Genomic DNA, 22,102 nt, shown 5'->3' with positions numbered 1-22,102 from the left:
GAATCGTTAAACGTGTCGGTGGCTCTGTTTGATATTCATTTCGCCATTGCCCTTGAACCTCATTAAGGTTTTCGTACTTAAAATACCATTTCAGAACTGACTTCCTTTCATCGAATGTAAGCCTTGCGCCAGTCATGTTTACGCGAGTAACTAGGTGCAGCTGACTATCTCGCGTCTGTCATATGACAAAACAAAACAACGGAATACAAAGCTTGTGTGGCGATTGCCGGGACTACAAACTATTACACTACCAAAGATGAGACAACTCCGTCAATTAGTTTGCCAGTTACGGACTTTTAAACTGTCAATACATTTTTGTGGACCACTCAGTATTTTCGCAGTGGTTAGCACACTGAACTCGTATTCAGGACGACGGTTCAATCCCGCGTCCGGCCATCTTGATTTAGGTTTTCCGAGATTTCCCTAAATCGCTCCAGGCAAATGCCGGGATGGTTCCCCTGAAAGGGCACGGCCGACTTCCTTTCCCGTCCTTCCCTAATCCGTTGAGACCGATGACCTTGCTGTTTGGTCTCTTCTCCCAAACAACCCAACCCAACCTTAGTTTTGTGTTCCTTACAGCACCATCTGTTGCTACATTTTGTAACTATTTATTTTTCTTCTGCCATACGTTTTCCCTCTTTTCCGATGATATTGCGTTGCATTTTGACGTCATTCTGACCAGTGGTGTTATTTCTACAGCGGTTTGAAAGTTTAAATTTAATTATAATCGCCCTGTGTTTCCTAGACTGTCAGTGCGCAACGTATGTTTATTTTTCAGCAATAACATTACCCATCCGTGTAATATCTCTTTATATTCTACTAATTATCCTTGCGCAATTCTATGAGTGAATTACGTTTCCTACTTGACCATCTATATACTCGCAGAATCGATGCGGAAATTAGTACAGTACTATTACTATTCCATGAGCGCATAATTACTCTTTGTAATATTCTCTCTGGTGTGTGTTGAGGGGACTTCTAGGATTTTCTCCGTGCCGAATAGCCGCATTGAATAACTGTACTTTTGCTGTCGAGATTACTGAAAGAAAGAGATTGGAAATATATTGTATGCTAATCAAGAGAATATATATTGAGCATTTAGATAAAAGGTGTGTAAGGAATTTAATTATACACTCCTGGAAATGGAAAAAAGAACACATTGACACCGGTGTGTCAGACCCACCATACTTGCTCCGGACACTGCGAGAGGGCTGTACAAGCAATGATCACACGCACGGCACAGCGGACACACCACGAACCGCGCAGCATTTGTGCACCGCCGCCGTCAGTGTCAGCCAATTTGCCCTGGCATACGGAGCTCCATCGCAGTCTTTAACACTGGTAGCATGCCGCGACAGCGTGTACGTGAACCGTATGTGCAGTTGACGGAATTTGAGCGAGGGCGTATAGTGGGCATGCGGGAGGCCGGGTGGACGTACCGCCGAATTGCTCAACACGTGGGGCGTGAGGTCTCCACAGTACATCGATGTTGTCGCCAGTGGTCGGCGGAAGGTGCACGTGCCCGTCGACCTGGGACCGGACCGCAGCGACGCACGGATGCACGCCAAGACCGTAGGATCCTACGCAGTGCCGTAGGGGACCGCACCGCCACTTCCCAGCAAATTAGGGACACTGTTGCTCCTGGGGTATCGGCGAGGACCATTCGCAACCGTCTCCATGAAGCTGGGCTACGGTCCCGCACACCGTTAGGCCGTCTTCCGCTCACGCCCCAACATCGTGCAGCCCGCCTCCAGTGGTGTCGCGACAGGCGTGAATGGAGGGACGAATGGAGACGTGTCGTCTTCAGCGATGAGAGTCGCTTCTGCCTTGGTGCCAATGATGGTCGTATGCGTGTTTGGCGCCATGCAGGTGAGCGCCACAATCAGGACTGCATACGACCGAGGCACACAGGGCCAACACCCGGCATCATGGTGTGGGGAGCGATCTCCTACACTGGCCGTACACCACTGGTGATCGTCGAGGGGACACTGAATAGTGCACGGTACATCCAAACCGTCATCGAACCCATCGTTCTACCATTCCTAGACCAGCAAGGGAACTTGCTGTTCCAACAGGACAATTCACGTCCGCATGTATCCCGTGCCACCCAACGTGCTCTAGAAGGTGTAAGTCAACTACCCTGGCCAGCAAGATCTCCGAATCTGTCCCCCATTGAGCATGTTTGGGACTGGATGAAGCGTCGTCTCACGCGGTCTGCACGTCCAGCACGAACGCTGGTCCAACTGAGGCGCCAGGTGGAAATGGCATGGCAAGCCGTTCCACAGGACTACATCCAGCATCTCTAAGATCGTCTCCATGGGAGAATAGCAGCCTGCATTGCTGCGAAAGGTGGATAAACACTGTACTAGTGCCGACATTGTGCATGCTCTGTTGCCTGTGTCTATGTGCCTGTGGTTCTGTCAGTGTGATCATGTGATGTATCTGACCCCAGGAATGTGTCAATAAAGTTTCCCCTTCCTGGGACAATGAATTCGCGGTGTTCTTATTTCATTTTCCAGGAGTGTATATGTATTCTCTAATTGGAAATTTGCACGGATGTGTTGTTTCGTTGGTAATCAGAAGGGAACTTCCGATGAATTGGTAACGAACCTGCAATTCTTAGATCCAAGAGGTCCATTATTTCATCGGATAATTAAACTCTATCAAAGTAAACTTTCCGCTCGATCTGAGGTTTCCCGACTGACTGCCGGCTGGTGTGCCAAGCGGTTAAAGGCGCTACAGTCTGGAACCGCGCGACCGCTACGGTCGCAGGTTCGAATCCTGCCTCGGGCATAGATGTGTGTGATGTCCTTAGGTTAGTTAGGTTTAAGTAGTTCTAAGTTCTAGGGGACTGATGACCTGAGAAGTTAAGTCCCATAGTGCTCAGAGCCATTTGAACCGACTGACTACGCAACGCAAGAAAACAAAGACATTTTATTTACACAGGATTGCAGATCGCTTCGAATCATCGTGACTGAGGACAAGGAGAGTCATAGTCCTATTCTGATTATGAAGTAAAGCTTAATTATAACGTTCTTGAGCGACTGTTATGACTGTGATATAGCTGCTTATGAATGAGATCATGAATAAAATAGTAATAACTAACTTTCCTCCTCACCGGCAACCAGTATAAACACAATATTAAGTAAAATTACATCCGCTCATCTGTTTCCTTCAATCTGTTGACAGCTCTGTGCGGCATCCTGTTCCCGGGCCAGGAAAAGGTGGCGTTCAGCAGCTTCCGGCTGTGGGAGTCGCTGGGCTACATCCTGGCGTACGGCTACAGCGCCTACCTGCGCACCGACGTCAAGCTGTTCGTGGTGCTGGGCCTGCTGCTGTGGGGCATGGCGGGCTACGTCTCCATCGAGGTCGGCCGCCACAGGCGCAAAGCGCGCGCGCGCCGCCGGGCCTCCCCTGGCGCCCTCACCCGGACCAAGCTGTGACGCAGCACAGCCTCGTGCTGGCAGCAGTAGTCGCGCTGCTCCACTGTTAAAGTGAATCCCCTACGTGCACAACAAGTATTCCCAATAACGCTGACGGTGCACGTGGCAACACGCTCTAGACTTAGCAATAGTTAGAAGACTGGTCGGTGCTTTTTTCGATAAAACTCCTCGTCTACTGTCTTTTGTCAGTATTTATATGCAACGCATTGTAGGGAAATGATGTCATTCTCTAAATGAATAACTGGATGTTGTCAATAAAATACTTAGTTCTTTTCGTAACAGATCGATATACTGTGCCCTGTCAGCAACTCACACAGGATAAAATCAGTTGTGGTAACTTGATCATGATTTAAAATGTGAACACAACGTCGTTTAGAACGTTTATTTGCCCAAGAACCACTAAAAATTATACCAGTATTTGAAATATATTTTATTTGCAGCACAAGCTGTCTTTAGTTGTAGAGTACCTGAATTTAATGTTCTTGATAGCTAAAAGTGAAGGGCAAAGAAGAAAAATGTAAGTCTGTGGTGCTCATTTACATGCAGAAACTTGGATGAGTGTCTTGTACAAATTAGTAAGCGTATTCAAATTGAAATGGCTCTAAGCACTATGGCACTTAACATCTGAGGTCATCAGTCCCCTAGAACTTAGAACTACTTAAACCTAACTAACCTATGGACACCAGACACATCCATGCCCGAGGCAGGATTCGAACCTGCGACTGTAGCAGCAGCGCTGTTCCGGACTGAAGCGCCTAGAACCGCTCGGCCACAGCGGCCGGCTAGCAAACATATAAACCTTAAAAATGTTACAAGACGTCAGTTGAACAGCAACGTAATACAGCTATCGGCCTTGTAAGGAAACTGCCGCATGATGGTAGGGTGATAAAACATTTTCGAATGTCGCAGCGACAAGGGGCATTTCAAGAAGTAATGCAAAACATTTTTTTCTCGGTCAGTTTCGGTCGAAAAAATGCGGAATTTGTTGCGCGACATCATGGGATATTTCCGCTTCAGCCCCTGTAGTTTCATGAAGCTCTGGTAGGTGAGGGCGCTGTAGGCAACCTTCAAAATGGCGTCTGTAACGGAAGTGCATTCCAAGCAGAGAGCTTCTTTTGGCCGAAAACCAGAGCACCGCAGATATTCATAGGAGCTTACAGATTCTGTACGGACACATGGCAGTGAACAAAAGCACAGGGAGTTGTTGGCCGAGGTGATTGTTGTCATCGCAACAAGACCGAGCAAACCAATCCGATCTCCCGCGTGCCGGCCGGCGGCACACAGCTGTGACTCTTGCACTGTTGGGACGTGCAGACACTATCATTAGAGCTGATCGCTGCTCAAATGGATGTCTGACATAGTCGTTCACCAGTTGGGGTACTCAAAGGTGTGTGACATTTGGGTTCCTCACTGCCCTACACTAGACCATAAAGAACAATGAAGAGTTACCTGTGCGTAATTGTTTGCGCGTTACAAGGCTGATGGATGATGGGGAGTTTATTGATACAGCAAGATGTTGACTCCGGCTTCGACTAGCGGTATTATGGGCGCATACAGGCCCTCCCAGTAAGGTAGAGGAAGGCCGTCGCATTTAACGGAAATGCTGGAAAATAGGGGTTTGTAGCCAGATGAGTGAGAAATAATTTGTGTATAGAAATCTTGAACAAAACCAATCTGCTTTCGAAAAAAATGTACTGCTTTACATACTGAACCCTCTTCGTACTATTACAGAACAAGAGGTAAATTAAGAAAAATAATGAAAACGTCAATAAATGTTCGGTGAGTCGCTCAAACCATTAGCGATACTGATTATGTCTTTGAATCTAGCAGAAATGCTTTCAGTGGCCTTTGTAGGTTAAATACTATCATATCTTTTTCCTGGCAATATGTGCTTTAACTTCCTTGTTTTGGAATAGCGTTTGAATAACTTAATTTTGATTTTCTATAAACTGGTACAACATAATTTTCACCGACATCGTACACGTCTATTTCTTCGGAAGAACGTCTCATTACATAGAAAAAATACTGACTGAACACTTTATGCACTTCTCTTATCGTTAGTATTGTTTTAATTCAGTTCCTGGCATCCGAAGTGGGTTCACATACCCAGAACACCTGTACATTTAGTCCGTTTTTGAATGCTTTAGGTAGTAACCAGGCAGCCACTCTATGCGAATAAGTTAGAGGAAAAAACAGTTGCCGACCGCTGTGACCGAGCGCTTATAGGCGCTTTAGTCCGGAACCGCGCTGCTACTACGGTCGCAGGTTCGAATCCTGCCTCGGGCATGGATCTGTGTGATGTCCTTAGGTTAGTTAGGTTTCAGTAGTTCTAAGTCTAGGGGACTGATGACTTCAGATATTAAGTCCCATAGTGCTTAGAGCCATTTGAACTATTTTTTAGAAACAGGTTGGCAGTATCATTTTCAGATTCCATTCAGCTTCAGCTTATACCACATTAACTGTAATCTAAATTTTATTTACATTGAAGCACTGTATATTTCGTAACCTCAAGATACGACCATGTTACCAAGGAAACCTTGTATCACAAAACTGAAAAGCTTAATTTAAGAATGTCACAACCATTAGACACATGAGACTAATTGTTGAAGGGACATGCCATTGCCCTTCAATGGCGACAGCGGCTTGAAGAGAAACACCACTGTTCCCACGGTTCCCCATCGACGTTAACTAGTTTAGTGTGATAGTGGTATCTGAACCCATTTTAGATGCCAGGAACTGAATTAAAATAATACCAACGTTAAGAGAAGTGCAGAAAGTGTTCAGTCATTGCCTTTCAGTGTTGACAGCGGCTGGAAGAGGAACACCACTGGCCCCACGTGTCCCCATTAACTAGTTCAGTGTGATAATTCCAAGGTTTGACCCCTTAGATCCGAACGAATTCAAAAGTAATACCAGTGTACATGGCTACAACACTAGGAGAAAGGATGATCTTCACTATTCAAGGTTAAATCTAACTTTGGATCAGAAGGGGGTAAATTATGCTGCCACAAATGTCTTTAGTCACTTACCTAATGGCATCAAAAGTCTGACAGATAGCCATATAGCATTTGAAAGGAAATTAAATGAATTTCTTAATGGCAACTCCTTCTACTCATTAGATGAATTTTTGGATATAGCAAGTGGGTAATTTCCCAACCCCCACAAAAAAGATTAAAAACATTGAGTGTCATGTAACATTTTGTGTAATGTAATATCTTGTATGGACACCTTTTATTAACCTGACACGTTCCACATCATTACGAAGTGTCGTATTCATGATCTATGGAACAAGTACTAATCTAATCTAGATAGAACTATAAAGGGCGAAAGCGAAATGCAACGGCAAAATTTCGGTGGTTGTTCACGGATATATTCTGAGTATTTTGGAGTGAGGCACTTGTGGTATCCTGAACAACAACAACGTAATTATTTCTTTAGAGTGTCACAATAATTACTATGATCTCTCTGAAAATACCCTTAAATCAGTGAATAAACTTGTAATATCCAGTCAACGTAACGTACAAATGAAAACACAGAGTACTGCAAACGCACCATGACGTGGTTGCCGTCGCCGCAGGAATTGCTGCTCTTCCACTGCATTCAGTGGTAAACCTGTTCATACTGCTACGTATATCACTGTCGACGTACAGCTAAGAGACTGGAAAAAGAAACAAGGTAGAACCGAGCAGTACTGAATGCAAGCTTTAAGGGCAAAGAGTCAAGTAGCCATTAACTTTGTCAACAGCAAGTACCATTGTAGAGCGAAACAAGTTTGTCTCCAAACAAGATACGCAGCGCATACTCTCGACATTTACACTTTTGTGCAGATATTTTCTGAACGATGCAGGTACAAAGGTAAAGGGGATAGGAAAGCAAACGAATTGTTAGTACTACTAACGATCAACCAGAGCCCACGTGTCCCTTAAGCTAGAGTACTCACAAAATACCCCTGAACAAACAACGAAATTTTGTCGTCGAAATTCCGACTCACCCTTTAGGCTACATGCGTCAGCTTCATTGTTAGTCTTGAAGTCCATATTTCTGTAACAGAAGCTATGGTCTTTATGAAGAGCTGGTATTTCCGAATATTAGGGCTATTCATATCTGCCGAAATACACGATCTCATAAAGCGGAGGTTGTGGGTTTAATTGCCATCGCCGTCATGAGTCTCGCTTTTAAAATCACCATAACTGTGTGCTTTATATGAAGATAAAGGATACCAGAGGTAGATTTAAAAAGAAGTACTAATAATCAAAAAACACGTTACTTCAAAATAACTTAGAGATGAACAAGTTGTCGTAACCCGACGTGGGTCCCAACATACATACTGGGTGATCAAAAAGTAAGTACAAATTTGAAAACTGAATAAATCACGGAATAATGTAGATAGAGAGGTACAAATTGACACACATGCTTGGAATGACATGGGGTTTTATTAGAACTAAAAAAATACAAAAGTTCAAAAAAATTTCCGACAGATGGCGCCTCATATGATCAGAATAGCAATAATTGGCATAACAAAGTAAGACAAAGCAAAGATGATGTTCTTTACAGGAAATGCTCAATATGTCCACCATCATTCCTCAACAATAGCTGTAGTCGAGGAATAATGTTGTAAACAGCACTGTAAAGCATGTCTGGAGTTATGGTGAGGCAATGGCGTCAGATGTTGTCTTTCAGCATCCCTAGAGATGTCGCTCGATCACGATACACTTGCGACATCAGGTAACCCCAAAGCCAATAATCGCACGGACTGAGGTCTGCGGGCCTGGGAGGCCAATCATGACGGAAGTGGCGGCTGAGCACACGATCATCACTAAACGACGCGCGCAAGAGATCTTTCACGCGTCTAGCAATATGAGGTGAAGCGCCATTCTGCACAAACATCGTACATTCCAGCAGGTGTTTATCAGCCAGGCTGGGGATGATGCGATTCTGTAACATATCGGCGTGCCTCTCACCCGTCACGGTAGCAGTTTTTCTGTCCAGCGCCATCTGTCGGACATTTTGTGAACTAATAAAACCCCATGTCATTCCAAGCAGGTGTGTCAATTTTTACCTCTCTATCTACATTATTCCGTGGTTTATTAAGTTTTCAAATTTATACTGACTTTTTGATCACCCGGTACGAAGGTCACGCGTAGAGTAGAGTAGACGCGGGATTTGAGTTTCTCCGTTTCTTGGTAAACGAGCAGCTGTTTACAACAGTGAGACAGCGACGGAATCAGGCTGAGATTTTTCAGGCTCTTTGTTTGGAGTCAGTACGGAAAGACTTAGAGGTTAAACTAATGAGATAGATACAGCTATGATAGCGAAATGAGACTCTGGGTTGGTTTATTGGTCTGCTTTTTGTAGCTTCTTCGCGTGTTTACAATGAACATGCAGAGGAGCGCAGACGATAGTCTGTAACTGCAGTAAATGTAAGACGTACATGAGGATTACTACACTCTCCAGTCAAATACCAGAAGAAACGGGTACCACAGCCTGTAATTTTATTAAGATTCGGGTATACACAATAATATCTCATACTACAGACGACTAACCATGAAAATGCCAGATTCTAATTCTCTAATCTAACGCTTGGGTTTAAGTACTCAAAAATGGTTCAAATGGATATGAGCACTATGGAACTTAACTATTGAGGTCATCAGTCCCCTAGAACTTAGAACTAATTAAACCTAACTAACCTAAGGACATCACACACATCCATGCCCGAGGCAGGATTGGAACCTGCGACCATAGCTGTCGCGCGGGCTCAGATTGTATCGCCTAGAACCGCTCGCCCACTCCGGCCGGCTTTAAGTACTCGTCACAACGAAAGTGACGTACAGACGTAGGTACGATGGAAACCAATAACCCTAGTCCGGATATACTGCAGCCAAGTTTTCTCATGTCCTCAGTGTATAAGCACAATCGAGTGTAATGGTGACTTACATAGCATCTGTTGTATGCGGTTGCCCATTCGAGGCTACTGTTTGGAGCTCTTCTCTATCTGTAACTCTGCCTTATTTGACGTTTTTTTGCTTGCAGATGATACGTGACTGCGCCACTTTTTACCTCCAATTTCGCATTCGGGAGGACGACGGTTCAATCCCGTCTCCAGCCATCCCGATTTAGGTTTTCCGTGATTTCCCTAAATCGCTTCAGGCAAATGCCGGGATGGTTCCTTTGAAAGGGCACGGCCGATTTCCTTCCCAATCCTTCCCTAACCCGAGCTTGCGCTCCGTCTCTAATGACCTCGTTGTCGACGGGACGTTAAACACTAACCACCACCACCACCACCTCCAATTCGCAGTCAGTGAAATCAGTTGTTCCTTAATGCGTATGATCTCTTAATGGACAGATGCAAACGGGTTCCATTGTATATCTCTACCTAAGTTACAAGGATTACTGCTACCATGATTTTCATTTTATCTCTCATTAACATGAACACTCTGTATTCAAAGCAAGGAAGCTAATGCTCATTACATAAACTCACTTAGAAAGAGAGGAGCACTACCAGATTGGACATGAGGCGGTTTCACCACTCTTCTATTGATAAACTCTGGCATAGAAATTACCTTTAAATTGTCATGTTAACTGATGTGATTACTGTATACGTTCTTCGGGTGCCGATACGTCATTGCATGAAATAGATTGTAAGTGAAACAAGAAGGCTCTGAATCTATTTTAGACTAAACAGACAGTAGTTATCTACTCTTTCAAGAAAACAAAATTAGTAAAATGATCACTACACTTCATAAGCACTTTCATTACAATAATGAATTCAATATTGGCTCAACATGTAATATGGTGACCTAGAAACTGTTCTAGCTCTTCATTTGGGTGAGACCAAATCTTTCTTGCAAGTCACAGTAAAGATACACATATGAACACAAATCCATGAAAAAACTTGTGAAGCTGATAATCATCATGCAAGCCCTATAACTGTAATGGTTTGTAATCGCTTTTTATGATTACTATTTTATTCAGTTATTTCTAGAGCTGAACTAATATTTTGATAATTATGAAAATCAAATAAATCAATTAGTTCTTTTCCATGCTTCCACTGTTTTGCAGTACTTTAACATATGCAGACCACGTGGGGTCTTGCAGAAACAAAAATAACTAAAAACGTGAGAAATTTACTACTCCACGAAAGTTAATGAGCACTATTAAAGGAGTAAGTACTCTGCAGTTCAATAACAAAGGACACACGAAGTATTGCATCACTCGTGAAAGGACTCTGTCTAGGAAATAATGACTAAGGAATGAATCAATATTACCAGCACCAAGTTGGAAATAATGTGATTATCATTCGCATCTGAAACAAGTTACTGGTCCATGCAAATATATGCAATACTAAACTTCTACTTGAGCTGATGGTGGTGGCTATGGCGATCTTATGTGGCTACAGTAAAGTGCAAGGGCTCTGAAACCTATCGTCTTCGCGCCTGATTTGTACCATCCAGAGCCAACCAGTCAATGTCATGAATTTCCATCCAGGAAACTTCACCACGCAAAGCATCATTACTCAGTCCTGCTGATTCCCTTGCCTCCTTATGCATATGGGTTGTGAATTGTATGCATTCACTAAGACACATTGCGGCTCTACCTCAAAATCCTCCTTTTCTCTTTCCTCCTATTGTGTTTCCTAGGAGAAGGACTTCCCTCCAGCTTGTACATAAGCACAAATCTAGGTGCCCTGTGCATGAACCTGATCTACAAATACTATTTTAATATACTAGCATTTTAACAGACATCGATTTTTTTAAAGTTGCATATATAACGTGACAGAAAGTATGACCAAACATTTACATAGAGGTTGAGCCAAAGAACATAGAAACAAAGATGTCACATTGAGTACAAGAAGGTGAAGAAGTGATATGAGATAGGTAAGTTTTACAATCTGCTAAGTTAGTTCTCTTTAAACCTCCAGTGTTTTGCATCGTACGCAATGCTCTTTAGAGTTCCAAGAAGATAAAAAGCTCTGGTGGATTAAATCCATAGATCTAACTATGTACTCCACACCATGTCACCCTCTCCCTCTTCATCTAGGAGTTAAATGAGATCTAGAAACGCTCTTCTGTTAAAGTAACTGTCTTAATTGTTAACTTTCCAATATGATCACGGCTGATAATGTGGAGTGTTTGAAGGTAAGAGTGAGCCGTCTCAGTGTGGTCAAAGCAATATGACCAAGACACAAAATTATGAGGTGGTTCTTTTTTTAAAGTTTGAAGCTTTCTCTACTCGAACAAAGGACCAAATGATTAATAACCTTTTCAGCCTTCTTAAGCGTTGTTGTTCACAAAATTGACTTTGTCTTTCAGGAGTCGACCTACTTGGGGTCATGTAGAAGTCTTGCAATGGGACACAGTGTTTAGCACACAGGACCCGCATTCCGGACAGAACGGTTCAGACCCGCGTCCGGCGGTCCAGATTTAGGTTTCCCGTGATTTCCCTAAAATGCTCCAGGCAAATGTCGGGATGGTTCCTTTGAAAAGGCACGAGAGATTTCCTTTCCCATTCCTGACACGATCCGAGTTTGTGCTCTGTCTCTAATGACCTCGACGTCGACGAGACGTTCAACCCAATCTTCTTTGCAATGTGAGGCATAAATTTCTGAGTCCACAAAATTCTTTCAGCACAGGCTCAACTGGACGCCGTCTCACATTAACATTGCCCTAGAGAGTTCCTGGTGGTTCTCTTGAAGATGTGTAGTGTGTCTTGAGGTACAAATCGAAGATAGGAATCCATGTTTGTGAAACTTTTTGCTATGATGCTACAGATGATCGAAGTTATAGCTGCTGGCGCCTGCCACGAGGCCACCCCATTGGCAGCAAACGTGACTCTGTACCCTCACAGAACAGAGGCGAGTCCCGCAATGTTATTTGTTATTCAGTGATCGCGACTGATCTAGCTACCTGCTGCGTAGTTGGACCTTGTCTCCATTTTATTTTTCTCCTGTATACCGAGACACACTGGAAATTTTACAGGGTTTCAGGCCAAAACTAAACTGCAGATGGAAACCTGTGTTTGATACCGTCACACACCAAGGTAACAGAGCATCATATTCATAGGAGACGAGGTCTTTCCACGTAGCAGCTAGTTCATCTTCTCCACAGGTGATGGCAATCATCATTGGCAATCACTGAATAGCAGACAACATTGCAAGACGTTTCACGTACAATCCATCCATGTACGAAGTCACGTTTGGTGCGGAACAGGTGGTCTTGTGGCAGGCGCCGGTGCCTATAATTTAGACGCTCGGTAGCGTCGTTGGATAACGTAACACAAACAAGGATTCATATCCCCGATTTCTTCCTAAAGACACCCTCTAAAGCTCCTTGAAGACTGCTGAAAAATTTCTGGGAATCCATACCTGCGATACTTATAGTGCGCTCTCTTCTTAATTCCTATTGCACACCATCGAGTTATTTCACTTTCACATCGTGAAAGAACGATATTTTTCGCAGTCGCAGTCAATATTTTGTCCTTCCCATTAATAAATCAAATAACAAGAGCGTCATTTTTTCTGTCCACGGATACAGTTTCTACGATCACTTTTTATGTTTACACTTCTCTATACTAGAACGAGGCTGTGTCTGATCTCGTGACAGTCAGTACTCCTACGGTCGGAACCACAACGCAGTTGTCAAGGAAACTTTGGGGCAATCGAATTTGAACGTACATCGTAAAGTGATTTCTGCTCCGTTGCAAGAACCGAAATTTTTCACAGACTTTATTTATTTAAGCATCAGGAAACCTGTACGGTTGGAGCTCTGGCTAGGACTACGCTCGCCAGCACAGCTGAAGGAAACCTGAATGAAATGAATGCATTGGTTGCTAAATAAACATCGCTGCTACAGGCTCTGAAGTTCATTATTAATCACGAAATGCTTTCATGTCTTGCCTCACCGCTCTAAAGTATTAAACGTGCTTCGTGACGTGTGGGTTTTATAAGTTTGGTTGACAGAGAGAATTCTGTTGATCTTGTGATGTTACAGTTTCTGCCAATAGGTGTCCAACACCTGTTTGACTCTTTTTGTGCTGTGGAGATTTTAAGAATATAATATAATATACGATAAATGTAGCATTGCACGTATTTCAGAATTGCCGTTACATCCGTTAAGAGCTTGTGCCATTTGTTCACTTTTTTTTAGTCCTATCAGAGAAGGCCGTGAAGAACAGGTATTATTAGCTCTGGCCTCTGCATGGACAGCCTCGAGGAGCAGAGGACTGTGTTCCCCATATAGTGCTGACAGCCTCACCAAGGAAATGGTAACTAAGAGTTGTTCTTCACTTGGAATAATTATTAATTTAATACTGGCCAACAGGGTTCTCTTTAAACCAAAGAAGGAAAAGAACCTAACGCTTACAACTTTGGAACATATACTGCGTTCCAATAATATGAAATACCTCGAAGAAAACGATCTGACTCTCAAACTTTGGTCGATGTGAAATTAACTGGCAATCAGCGCCGAGATAAACTTTTTGAAACTGTCTGTATGACGTTGTAGTTTATGATACGAGGTATCACACCTTGCAGGAATTCACCGCAGTGTGGTCTTGTTTGCGAGTAGTCGAAAAAATAACTGGAACTCGACGTGACGCCCAGTAGCGTTAACAGAGGAGAATTTTGTAGACTGGTAGTGTGCACAGGAAAGGCCTTCTCAGGTTTGAGATCTTGCGTTCGAATTTCGTCAGGTGCAATAAATTTTTCTACATTTAATCCTTCATCGAAATCACTTACCATTTTTATTCAAGTAATCGGTTTAAACGTAATTTTTATTTCTAATTCTTTGTCAGAGCATTTTAATCATCATGTGAATTTTCTCATTTGTTCTCATTTTGTCTTAGCATTATTCTTTCTCCGCTTGGAACTTTTGTGAATTTAATTATATTTACCTATTATAATGGTTTAATATTTGAAAATGTCGATCTATCCGTTACAGAACAAAAGACAGAATAATATATTTGTATTGACTGTGCAGTGGTGTCAAAGATGTATTTTTCTTTACAAGATGTGCATTTTTATGGTAATCGTAGTACAGACATTTAAAACATAGCTCACATTCCTACTGCATTATGAACAAAACACAAATGAAGATTTAAACGAAAGAAAGGATTATAAGTAAAACGAAATTGAAGGAAAATGAGGAATAGAAATAATGAATGCAGTAGCATTAACGAGAAAATAAGACGATGAAACCAAACAAATTAAATCGAAATTAATACCTAAAATTAATTAAAATCAGCTGAACAGAGTTTTCAAGCAGAAAAAGAATAATACGAAGAAACATGAGACCAAATGAAGAAGTTGATATGTTGATTAAAATGATGTGACAAAGAAACAGATATAAAAATTGCTTTTAAACCAATTAACTGAATAAAAATGATGATCAAAGTAGTTTCGATAAAAATTAAAAAATAAAGAGAAATTTAAAGTGCTTGACAAGATTCAAACTCACGACCTTCTGCACATCAAGCCCTTATCCTACACAAGACACCACACAACGAGTCAATTTTATACCATTTTTAATGCTACTGAGCATCATGCAAAATTCCGATTTTTTTGTTCCTTTTTTGTGGGTTCCGTCAATACTGACAACGAGGGTCCACGACGTTGAATGACTGCGATTTGTGATAGCTGGAATCTTAGCCTAAACCACCGTATAGGTGGTTTCAAAAAGTCGATCCCACTGCTAGGGACCTCTCCTTGTAAGTAACGATTGCTATCGACAAGGAATTTCAAACTGATCTTATACTTACAGTTTTCCGGAGGGCTTTTCCACCGTACCTCATACGCAGGTTCCAGTCATATAGCGTGTAAATGGAGTACTGTCTCCACATCTACATCTACATCTTATACATCTTAATCTACGTCAGTACCCAGCAGGGTAGCCTGACGGCGTATGGCAGAGGGTACTTCTGTTACCAGTAAGTGTTTGCCCCCTTCCCTGTTCCACTCGCTCATGGCACGTGGGAAGAAAGAACGTCGGTAAGCCTGTGTATCAGCTAATATGTTGTCCGACTCTACCCGCGAAGTACTCCCTCAGAACTTCGATAGTATACTTCTGGGTGATGCTTGATGTCTGCCGCTGTAGTTCGCAGAGTATCTCTGTAACGAACGCTCTCATACGGACTCGATGAAACTATCACGAAACACACTGCTCTTCTTTGTATTTTCTCTATCTCTTCTATTAGTACTATCTGGTAATGCTTGCAGAATGATGAGCAGTACTGAAAAATCGGTAGCACGAGTGATTTGTCAGCCACTTCTTTCCTCGATGAGCTACATTTCCTTAACGTTCGTCCTATGAATCTCAGTTTAGCATCTGCATCTTCTATTTACTTTATGTGGTCATTCCACTTAAGATCGTCCCTGATGATTACTTCTAGACGCATTGCGGCAAATACTGTTGACAACAATTCGTCATCAACGCTGTATGTGTATAGTGACGTATTTCTTTTCCTTCGTTTAGGGTCAGTTGGCAGTCCCTGCACCATTCATCATTCCTCTGCAGGTCCTTTTGCATACCGCCGCGGTCTTCTGGCGTTGCTACCTTCTTGTAGACAAAGGCAACATCTTCGAATGGCCTCATGTAGGTTCCGACATTTTCTGGTAGATCATCTATATATACTGTAAATAGTAATGGTCCTATCACACTTTCTGGGGTACTACGTAAATTACGCTTGTATTTGTCGGTTTTGTTCCGTTAAGAGTGACACGTTCAGTTCTATCTGCAAAAAAGATTTAAGGCCAATCGCGAATCGGGTCCGATACTCGGTAAGCTGGTATTTTTTTCGTTTTTTTCACTAAACGGCACTTCGGAATGATGTCAAATGCTTACCTGAAGTCTAGCGAACGGCACCAACCTGAGTGCCGATGTCTGCAGCACTGTGGATCTCGTGGAGGAACAGAATGAGCTGAGTTTCGTAAGTTTGCGGAACTCATCTTCAATGTCTCAAAAGCTTTGGGAAAGGATTCAGGATTTCCAGTCATAGAGGTCAAGGTTGTTAGTAGCTGAAGAGAAGTCATCTAATAAAACCGAACTATCTCGAATGAAAAACAGCCCACATTTGCACTAAATTATGTTTATTTTAAACCTTGACCATGGTTTCTGATATAATAATATAGCCTTCTTCAGAAGTCCTAAAAATGATCAAAATAACATCTAGACCAGTGATTCAATCTACACATAAACTTCAAAATTACGTAAATGATAACATATTACTTACATACGCACTAATATATGAAAAATCTCTTAGCCCAGCGGCTGCGTCAAGACCAATAAAATCACTTCAACAGACAGTGTGGTTATGTACAACGCTACAGATAATGCGATAATGAATAGTTCATTAGGAAGTTCAGTTGAAGAGAAATGGACATATCTCACAAGGGCTATTACGGAAGTTGGAAAGATAAATACAGATACCGGTACAAGAAAGGTAACTGGGAGGTAGCCATGGTAACAGAAGAAATACTTCACTTAGTCGACGAAAGAAGGGAGCTGAAAAATGTGGAAGGAAATACAAGTCACTTAGGAATGAAATAAATAGGAAGTGCAGAGAACCTAAGGCGAAATGGCTGCAGGAAAAGAACTGAACGAAACGAAAAAGCATATAGAAAGTCAAAAGAACTTTCAGACTGCAATGGAAATTCCACTGTTAAACGCAGAGGAAAGAACGGATAGTTGGGAAGAATATAATGAAGGCCTCTATGAGGGGGAGGACTTGTCTGAAGTTGTGATAGAAGAAGAAACAGGAGGCAGTGGTAAGAGGTGGGGGATCCAGTAGAAGGATCAGACAAGGAATTTCTAACTGATCCAGTAGAAGGATCAGAATTTAAAAGATATCTGGTCCACCTAAGACCACAAAAGGCAATCCCATAGGAATTTCTAGAATCATTGAGGGACTTCGCAATAAGAGGACTATTCCCGCTGGTGTGCACAATGTATGAGAATGGGGTTTACCGTCAGTCTTTTGGGAAAACATCATCCAAACAATTTAAAAGACTGCAAGAGCCAACAAGGCGAAATTATCGTATAATCAGCTTAACTGCTCATGCATCCAAGTCACTGACAAGAATAATATATGAAGAATGGAAAAGAAAATTGAGGATCTATTAGATGAGATCAATTTGGCTTTAGGAAACATAAGGCACCAAAGAGACAGTTCTGGCGTTGAGGTTGATACTGGATGCAAGACTGAAGAAAAATCCTCAGACATTCATAGGATCTATGGACCTGGAAAAAGTATTCGCCAATGTAAAATGGTGCAATATGTTCGAAATTCTGAGAAAAAAATGCGAGAGCTGTAAGGAAAGAGCCGGCCGTAGTGGCCGAGCGGTTCTAGGCGCTACAGTATGGAACCGCGTGACCGCTACGGTCGCAGGTTAGAATCCTGCCTCGGGCATGGATGTGTGATGTCCTTAGGTTAGTTAGGTTTAAGTAGTTCTAAGTTCTAGCGGACTGATGACCTCCGAAGTTAAGTCCCATAGTGCTCAGAGCCATTTTCTGTATGTAAGGAAAGACGTATTATATACAGGATGCAGTAGAAAAAAGAGGGAACAGTAAGACTGGAAGACCAAGAACGAAGTTCTCGGATTGAAGCGGGTATGAGTTAGGGTGTAGCCTTTCGCTCCTACAGTTCAGCCTTTTAACTTTCCTACTTGTCTTTTTTTGTCAACTGAAACCAGAGTAAACTGAGCTATTCTTTATACTCAGGTTTCTGTATTGTAATCCCGAACAATGCAGTTGGTATAGTTATGGAAACGATATCTGATAAATTAGTCGCCAAAACTAAAGTTGCGTAATTGTATTTTATTAGCTTTGTCAAAGTAATTAGTGAACCAAAACTTTAAATTAAGTAAGCTATCCTGTGAAACTAATGTGCAGGAGTGAACAGTGCTACAATGCGTGACGTTACAATACTTGACTTGCTATTCTAGGACACAAAGCGAACAGAATGAAAACACTACATAAAATTAGTAATTGAATTTTAAAAGACTGAATCACCAAATTGTATCTATAAAAATTCTGTGTAAATTTACGTACTCAAAACTGACATATTTCTGAACACTGAATAATACACGTGCAAAGTAACACTGCGCTGTGAGAATAAAACTGTCGGCATAAGAAAAGTAATCTGAACTGAACTTTAGTTAGATTGAATTATAACAATTTTGAAAAGCAAATCTAAGTGTGAATAATCCAAGTATTTTGACGGTAATGCAAAACGGGTCATAACAAATTTTTGTGGCTGACCTGTAACAGTAGAACCCAGTACTGCCCGAAGTGATAACATATAATATGCAGCGTAGCAGCAAGTAGGCTTAATAGAAAAGAAAAAGCCCTGAGATTGCAGCGCAAGGACCGTACAATTATACGAAATAAATCATGGTTTGGTTTCACTTTGTGCAGCAGTGTTCCTCTCTGTGCAGTGCAGCTACACACATAACCAGAAAATAGAGTTCGTGAGGAGATGGTGCTGGAATTTGAGCTTGCTAAATGACCGAAGGAAAATTGACTTTCAAAAACTGTATTGCATAAACTGAAACTCACTCTCTGATTATTACAATCGTGATTACATAAATTTATTTTCTATAACCCGTTTTACTGTACCAAGTAATTAATTCCAGAAAACAGTAAAGGAGTGGTAAAATACATAATATCTGAGGGCAAGCCACGTGAACTGGTAACTTTACTTATGTCTGAACAGTAAAATTGACTAACCCATACCAATAAAGAAAAATTGCATTAAAACCTTCTGAAATTCAAACACATAACAACTACGTGCAAGCAAGCAGTGCAGCAACAACTGTACCTCATAAACTTCAAGTATCGAATGAATATTTACCAAATCATAATTCACAATTCATTCTTCTGTGTATCTTTATCTCAGTGCCCTGGAAGCTGTTTCCATCCGCTCGGTAGCATGTCCAACACCCAACTACCTGACTGGTCTCACACAGAATGCACATTACTTCCCTTCAATACCAAAAATAAACAATAAGAGAGGTGGAATGTATTCATTAGTGACACTCCACAAATTCATGATCCATAATGATGCATCTGCTGATGGCCCCTTTGTACCACCAGATCCATACTGCAGTTTATCGGTGGCAACAATATAAAATTAACTGTGTGAATGTCCAGTTCTCTCAAATAGGTGCTTGTGTTTGCTTTGGTAGTGGTAGTAATTCGTGTAGCAAGTCCACAATACTAACATGAAACATAATAGAAAATATAATGAAGTCTAAGATTGAACCAGCCATACAAGACAATAGAAAATGTTTGAAACATGAGGAGGGTCACATGTGATACAAAAAGAAAATTTTTCGTAGAAACTTAGAACGAAAATTATAGTAATCATACATAATTGCTAATTTATAACAGCACATGCAGTACAATCATAACAGTAGACTTATGTGAAAGTGATATGCCTAGCAACTGTAAAAGTGAAACATTTTAAATGTGACGATACAAATGGGAAAAGAAATACGCATAGCAGCAAACATTAAAATGTTATCTGTTAATAAGTAATTACGCATCTGTACACGCAACACAAACCACTATTAACCACTAAAAACCCATAAAAGTACAGAAAACAAATCACCTACTACACATGTAAGGACAGGGAACGATTAACTATGGATACATAAGGACAAGGAACAACCATCAGTGGACTAATTCGTGGAAAGATTATTGGATGCACTCAAAAAACTGTCCATAAGAAAACTCCTGTCAGAATGTTATTAGTCACCAGTAAGTTACACAAGATTTATTTATATCATAATTTCATACACTTTTAGTTACATACAAATTTCACCACTGCAAAACAACATCTTCACTTTCTTCCCTTGTTTCCTCTGTCAACATCTCATAACATTTCTTCTAATAACATCTTTACTTCATTAATTTTCTTCCATAGTATTCATCTTTCTCAAAACCATCAACATCACAAACAGAAAATCTAAACACTTACCATAAAACTTCTATAGGTCTCCTCTTGCTTCTTCATAACCACTAATATCATAACAAAGAAAAAACCTTAATACATACCATTCATCAAATATTATGTTTCTTCAACACACTCAGTAAAAAGAGTTATTCTTTTCTGATCTTTCTCCATGCTTAGAGCTTCACGTTTTTATGTACTGTAACTTACCTAAATCCATTTTGTCTTTAAATTACATTTTCATTAAATATTAGTGTTCCTATAAGCTGAAAAGAAAGTTATCAAAAGAAAATATCTCTGTATAAGGTTATCTTAGAACATTAAAAGTTGGCCGGCCGAAGTTAAAGGCGCTACAGTCTGGAACCGCACGACCGCGACGGTCGCAGGTTCGAATCCTGCCTCGGGCATGGATGTGTGTGATGTCCTTAGGTTAGTTAGGTTTAAGTAGTTCTAAGTTCTAGGGGACTCATGACCACAGCAGTTGAGTCCCATAGTGCTCAGAGCCATTAAAAGTTGAACTATGCCAGGGCACAAAAATTAATTTAAAAAGAAAATGTCTCATATACTACTTATTTTGCAAGAGAGAAATGGATATCTCTTGTAGCTTCTTTCAGTTTTCCTCATTCATGGATATGTTAAACATCAGTTATTTTCGTTTCAACAGCAATTGAGTATTGACTGCCTCCTTCTGTGTAACATTGTTTAAAATAAATTTCTCACTGCAACTTTCCTACCAGGTATTAGTTTTAAACATATAGAAAGTCCTTTCAGTACATGACAAGTACTACTTGCAAAATACCATATTCTCTATGTTACAATGCAACACATGTGACAAAATACAACAGTAATATGGTAGTTACAGTACTGCCTATTTCATAAGTGGAAAGATAGACAGTTAAATTTAAGTAGGTGAATATGTACAAATATTCGAAAATGAAAAGTAATCATAAAATATTCGGAAGAATTCATATTATGTTTTAGTCAATAACTGGTTGTATGGGTAACATGGTGCAGTCCTATGCTCTTGCATATACATAAAAGTTCTAGTGGGCAAATACATCTCTTGAAGGGCAGATTTTCAAAATCTTGTCATATTTTTATTCGCCATTTGTAATCATATTGAAATTTATTATTGCTGTGGATCTTTTCTATATTCCAGTTTAACTAAGCTTCCTTCAGTTTTCTTATGGTGCACATCATTTCAGTCAGCATTACTTTCCACATTATTTGCTGATCCCCAAAAATAATGTTACTTTACTTCCACTTATTGCTTTACTGAATCCACAAATTCACATGATCACATAATGGCAAGGTCCATAACAACTTTTGCCTATAATCTCCATTTTTCACACATCTTATTTCCCTTCTCCAGAAACAACTATCTTATTCTTGTTTATTCCCAAACACTAATCTATCACAGATTTTTTGTCATCAGGGGAAGTTATGTAATGTATTGGGTGATATAGTCAAATCAGGTTATAACTACTCTATTTACCACTGGATAGTTAGACAGGCGAAGAGTAGGAAGCAGTACAGAAAATTAACACTAAAAAAGAAACAGCACTGGAACAGCTTATGCATGCCACCACTCACATTCACTAAAAAGTAATGAAACCCTGGGGGCATATACAGGGTTAATATTAATAAAACCGACAAGATGCACGGACGGAATCCTGACTGGAAACGGAGGAAAAAATGATCCTACGAACATGGGCCCG

General features: G+C 41.1%; 1 protein-coding gene across 1 annotated transcript in view; it reads left to right on the top strand.

Annotated features, from left to right (window-relative positions):
• Positions 1-3,722, top strand: part of LOC124606735 (UNC93-like protein) — a 417,842-nt gene extending 414,120 nt beyond the window's left edge. The window contains exon 8 of the mRNA XM_047138767.1: positions 3,190-3,722. Within this exon, the coding sequence (XP_046994723.1) occupies positions 3,190-3,443 (254 nt within the window). The 3' untranslated portion in view covers positions 3,444-3,722. The remainder of the gene's footprint in view (positions 1-3,189) is intronic.
• The last annotated feature ends 18,380 nt before the right edge of the window (positions 3,723-22,102 follow it).

Source organism: Schistocerca americana, chromosome 3 (assembly GCF_021461395.2).
Source record: "Schistocerca americana isolate TAMUIC-IGC-003095 chromosome 3, iqSchAmer2.1, whole genome shotgun sequence".
Classification (NCBI taxonomy): domain Eukaryota; kingdom Metazoa; phylum Arthropoda; class Insecta; order Orthoptera; family Acrididae; genus Schistocerca; species Schistocerca americana.
This window is presented reverse-complemented; position numbering and strand designations above follow the sequence as displayed.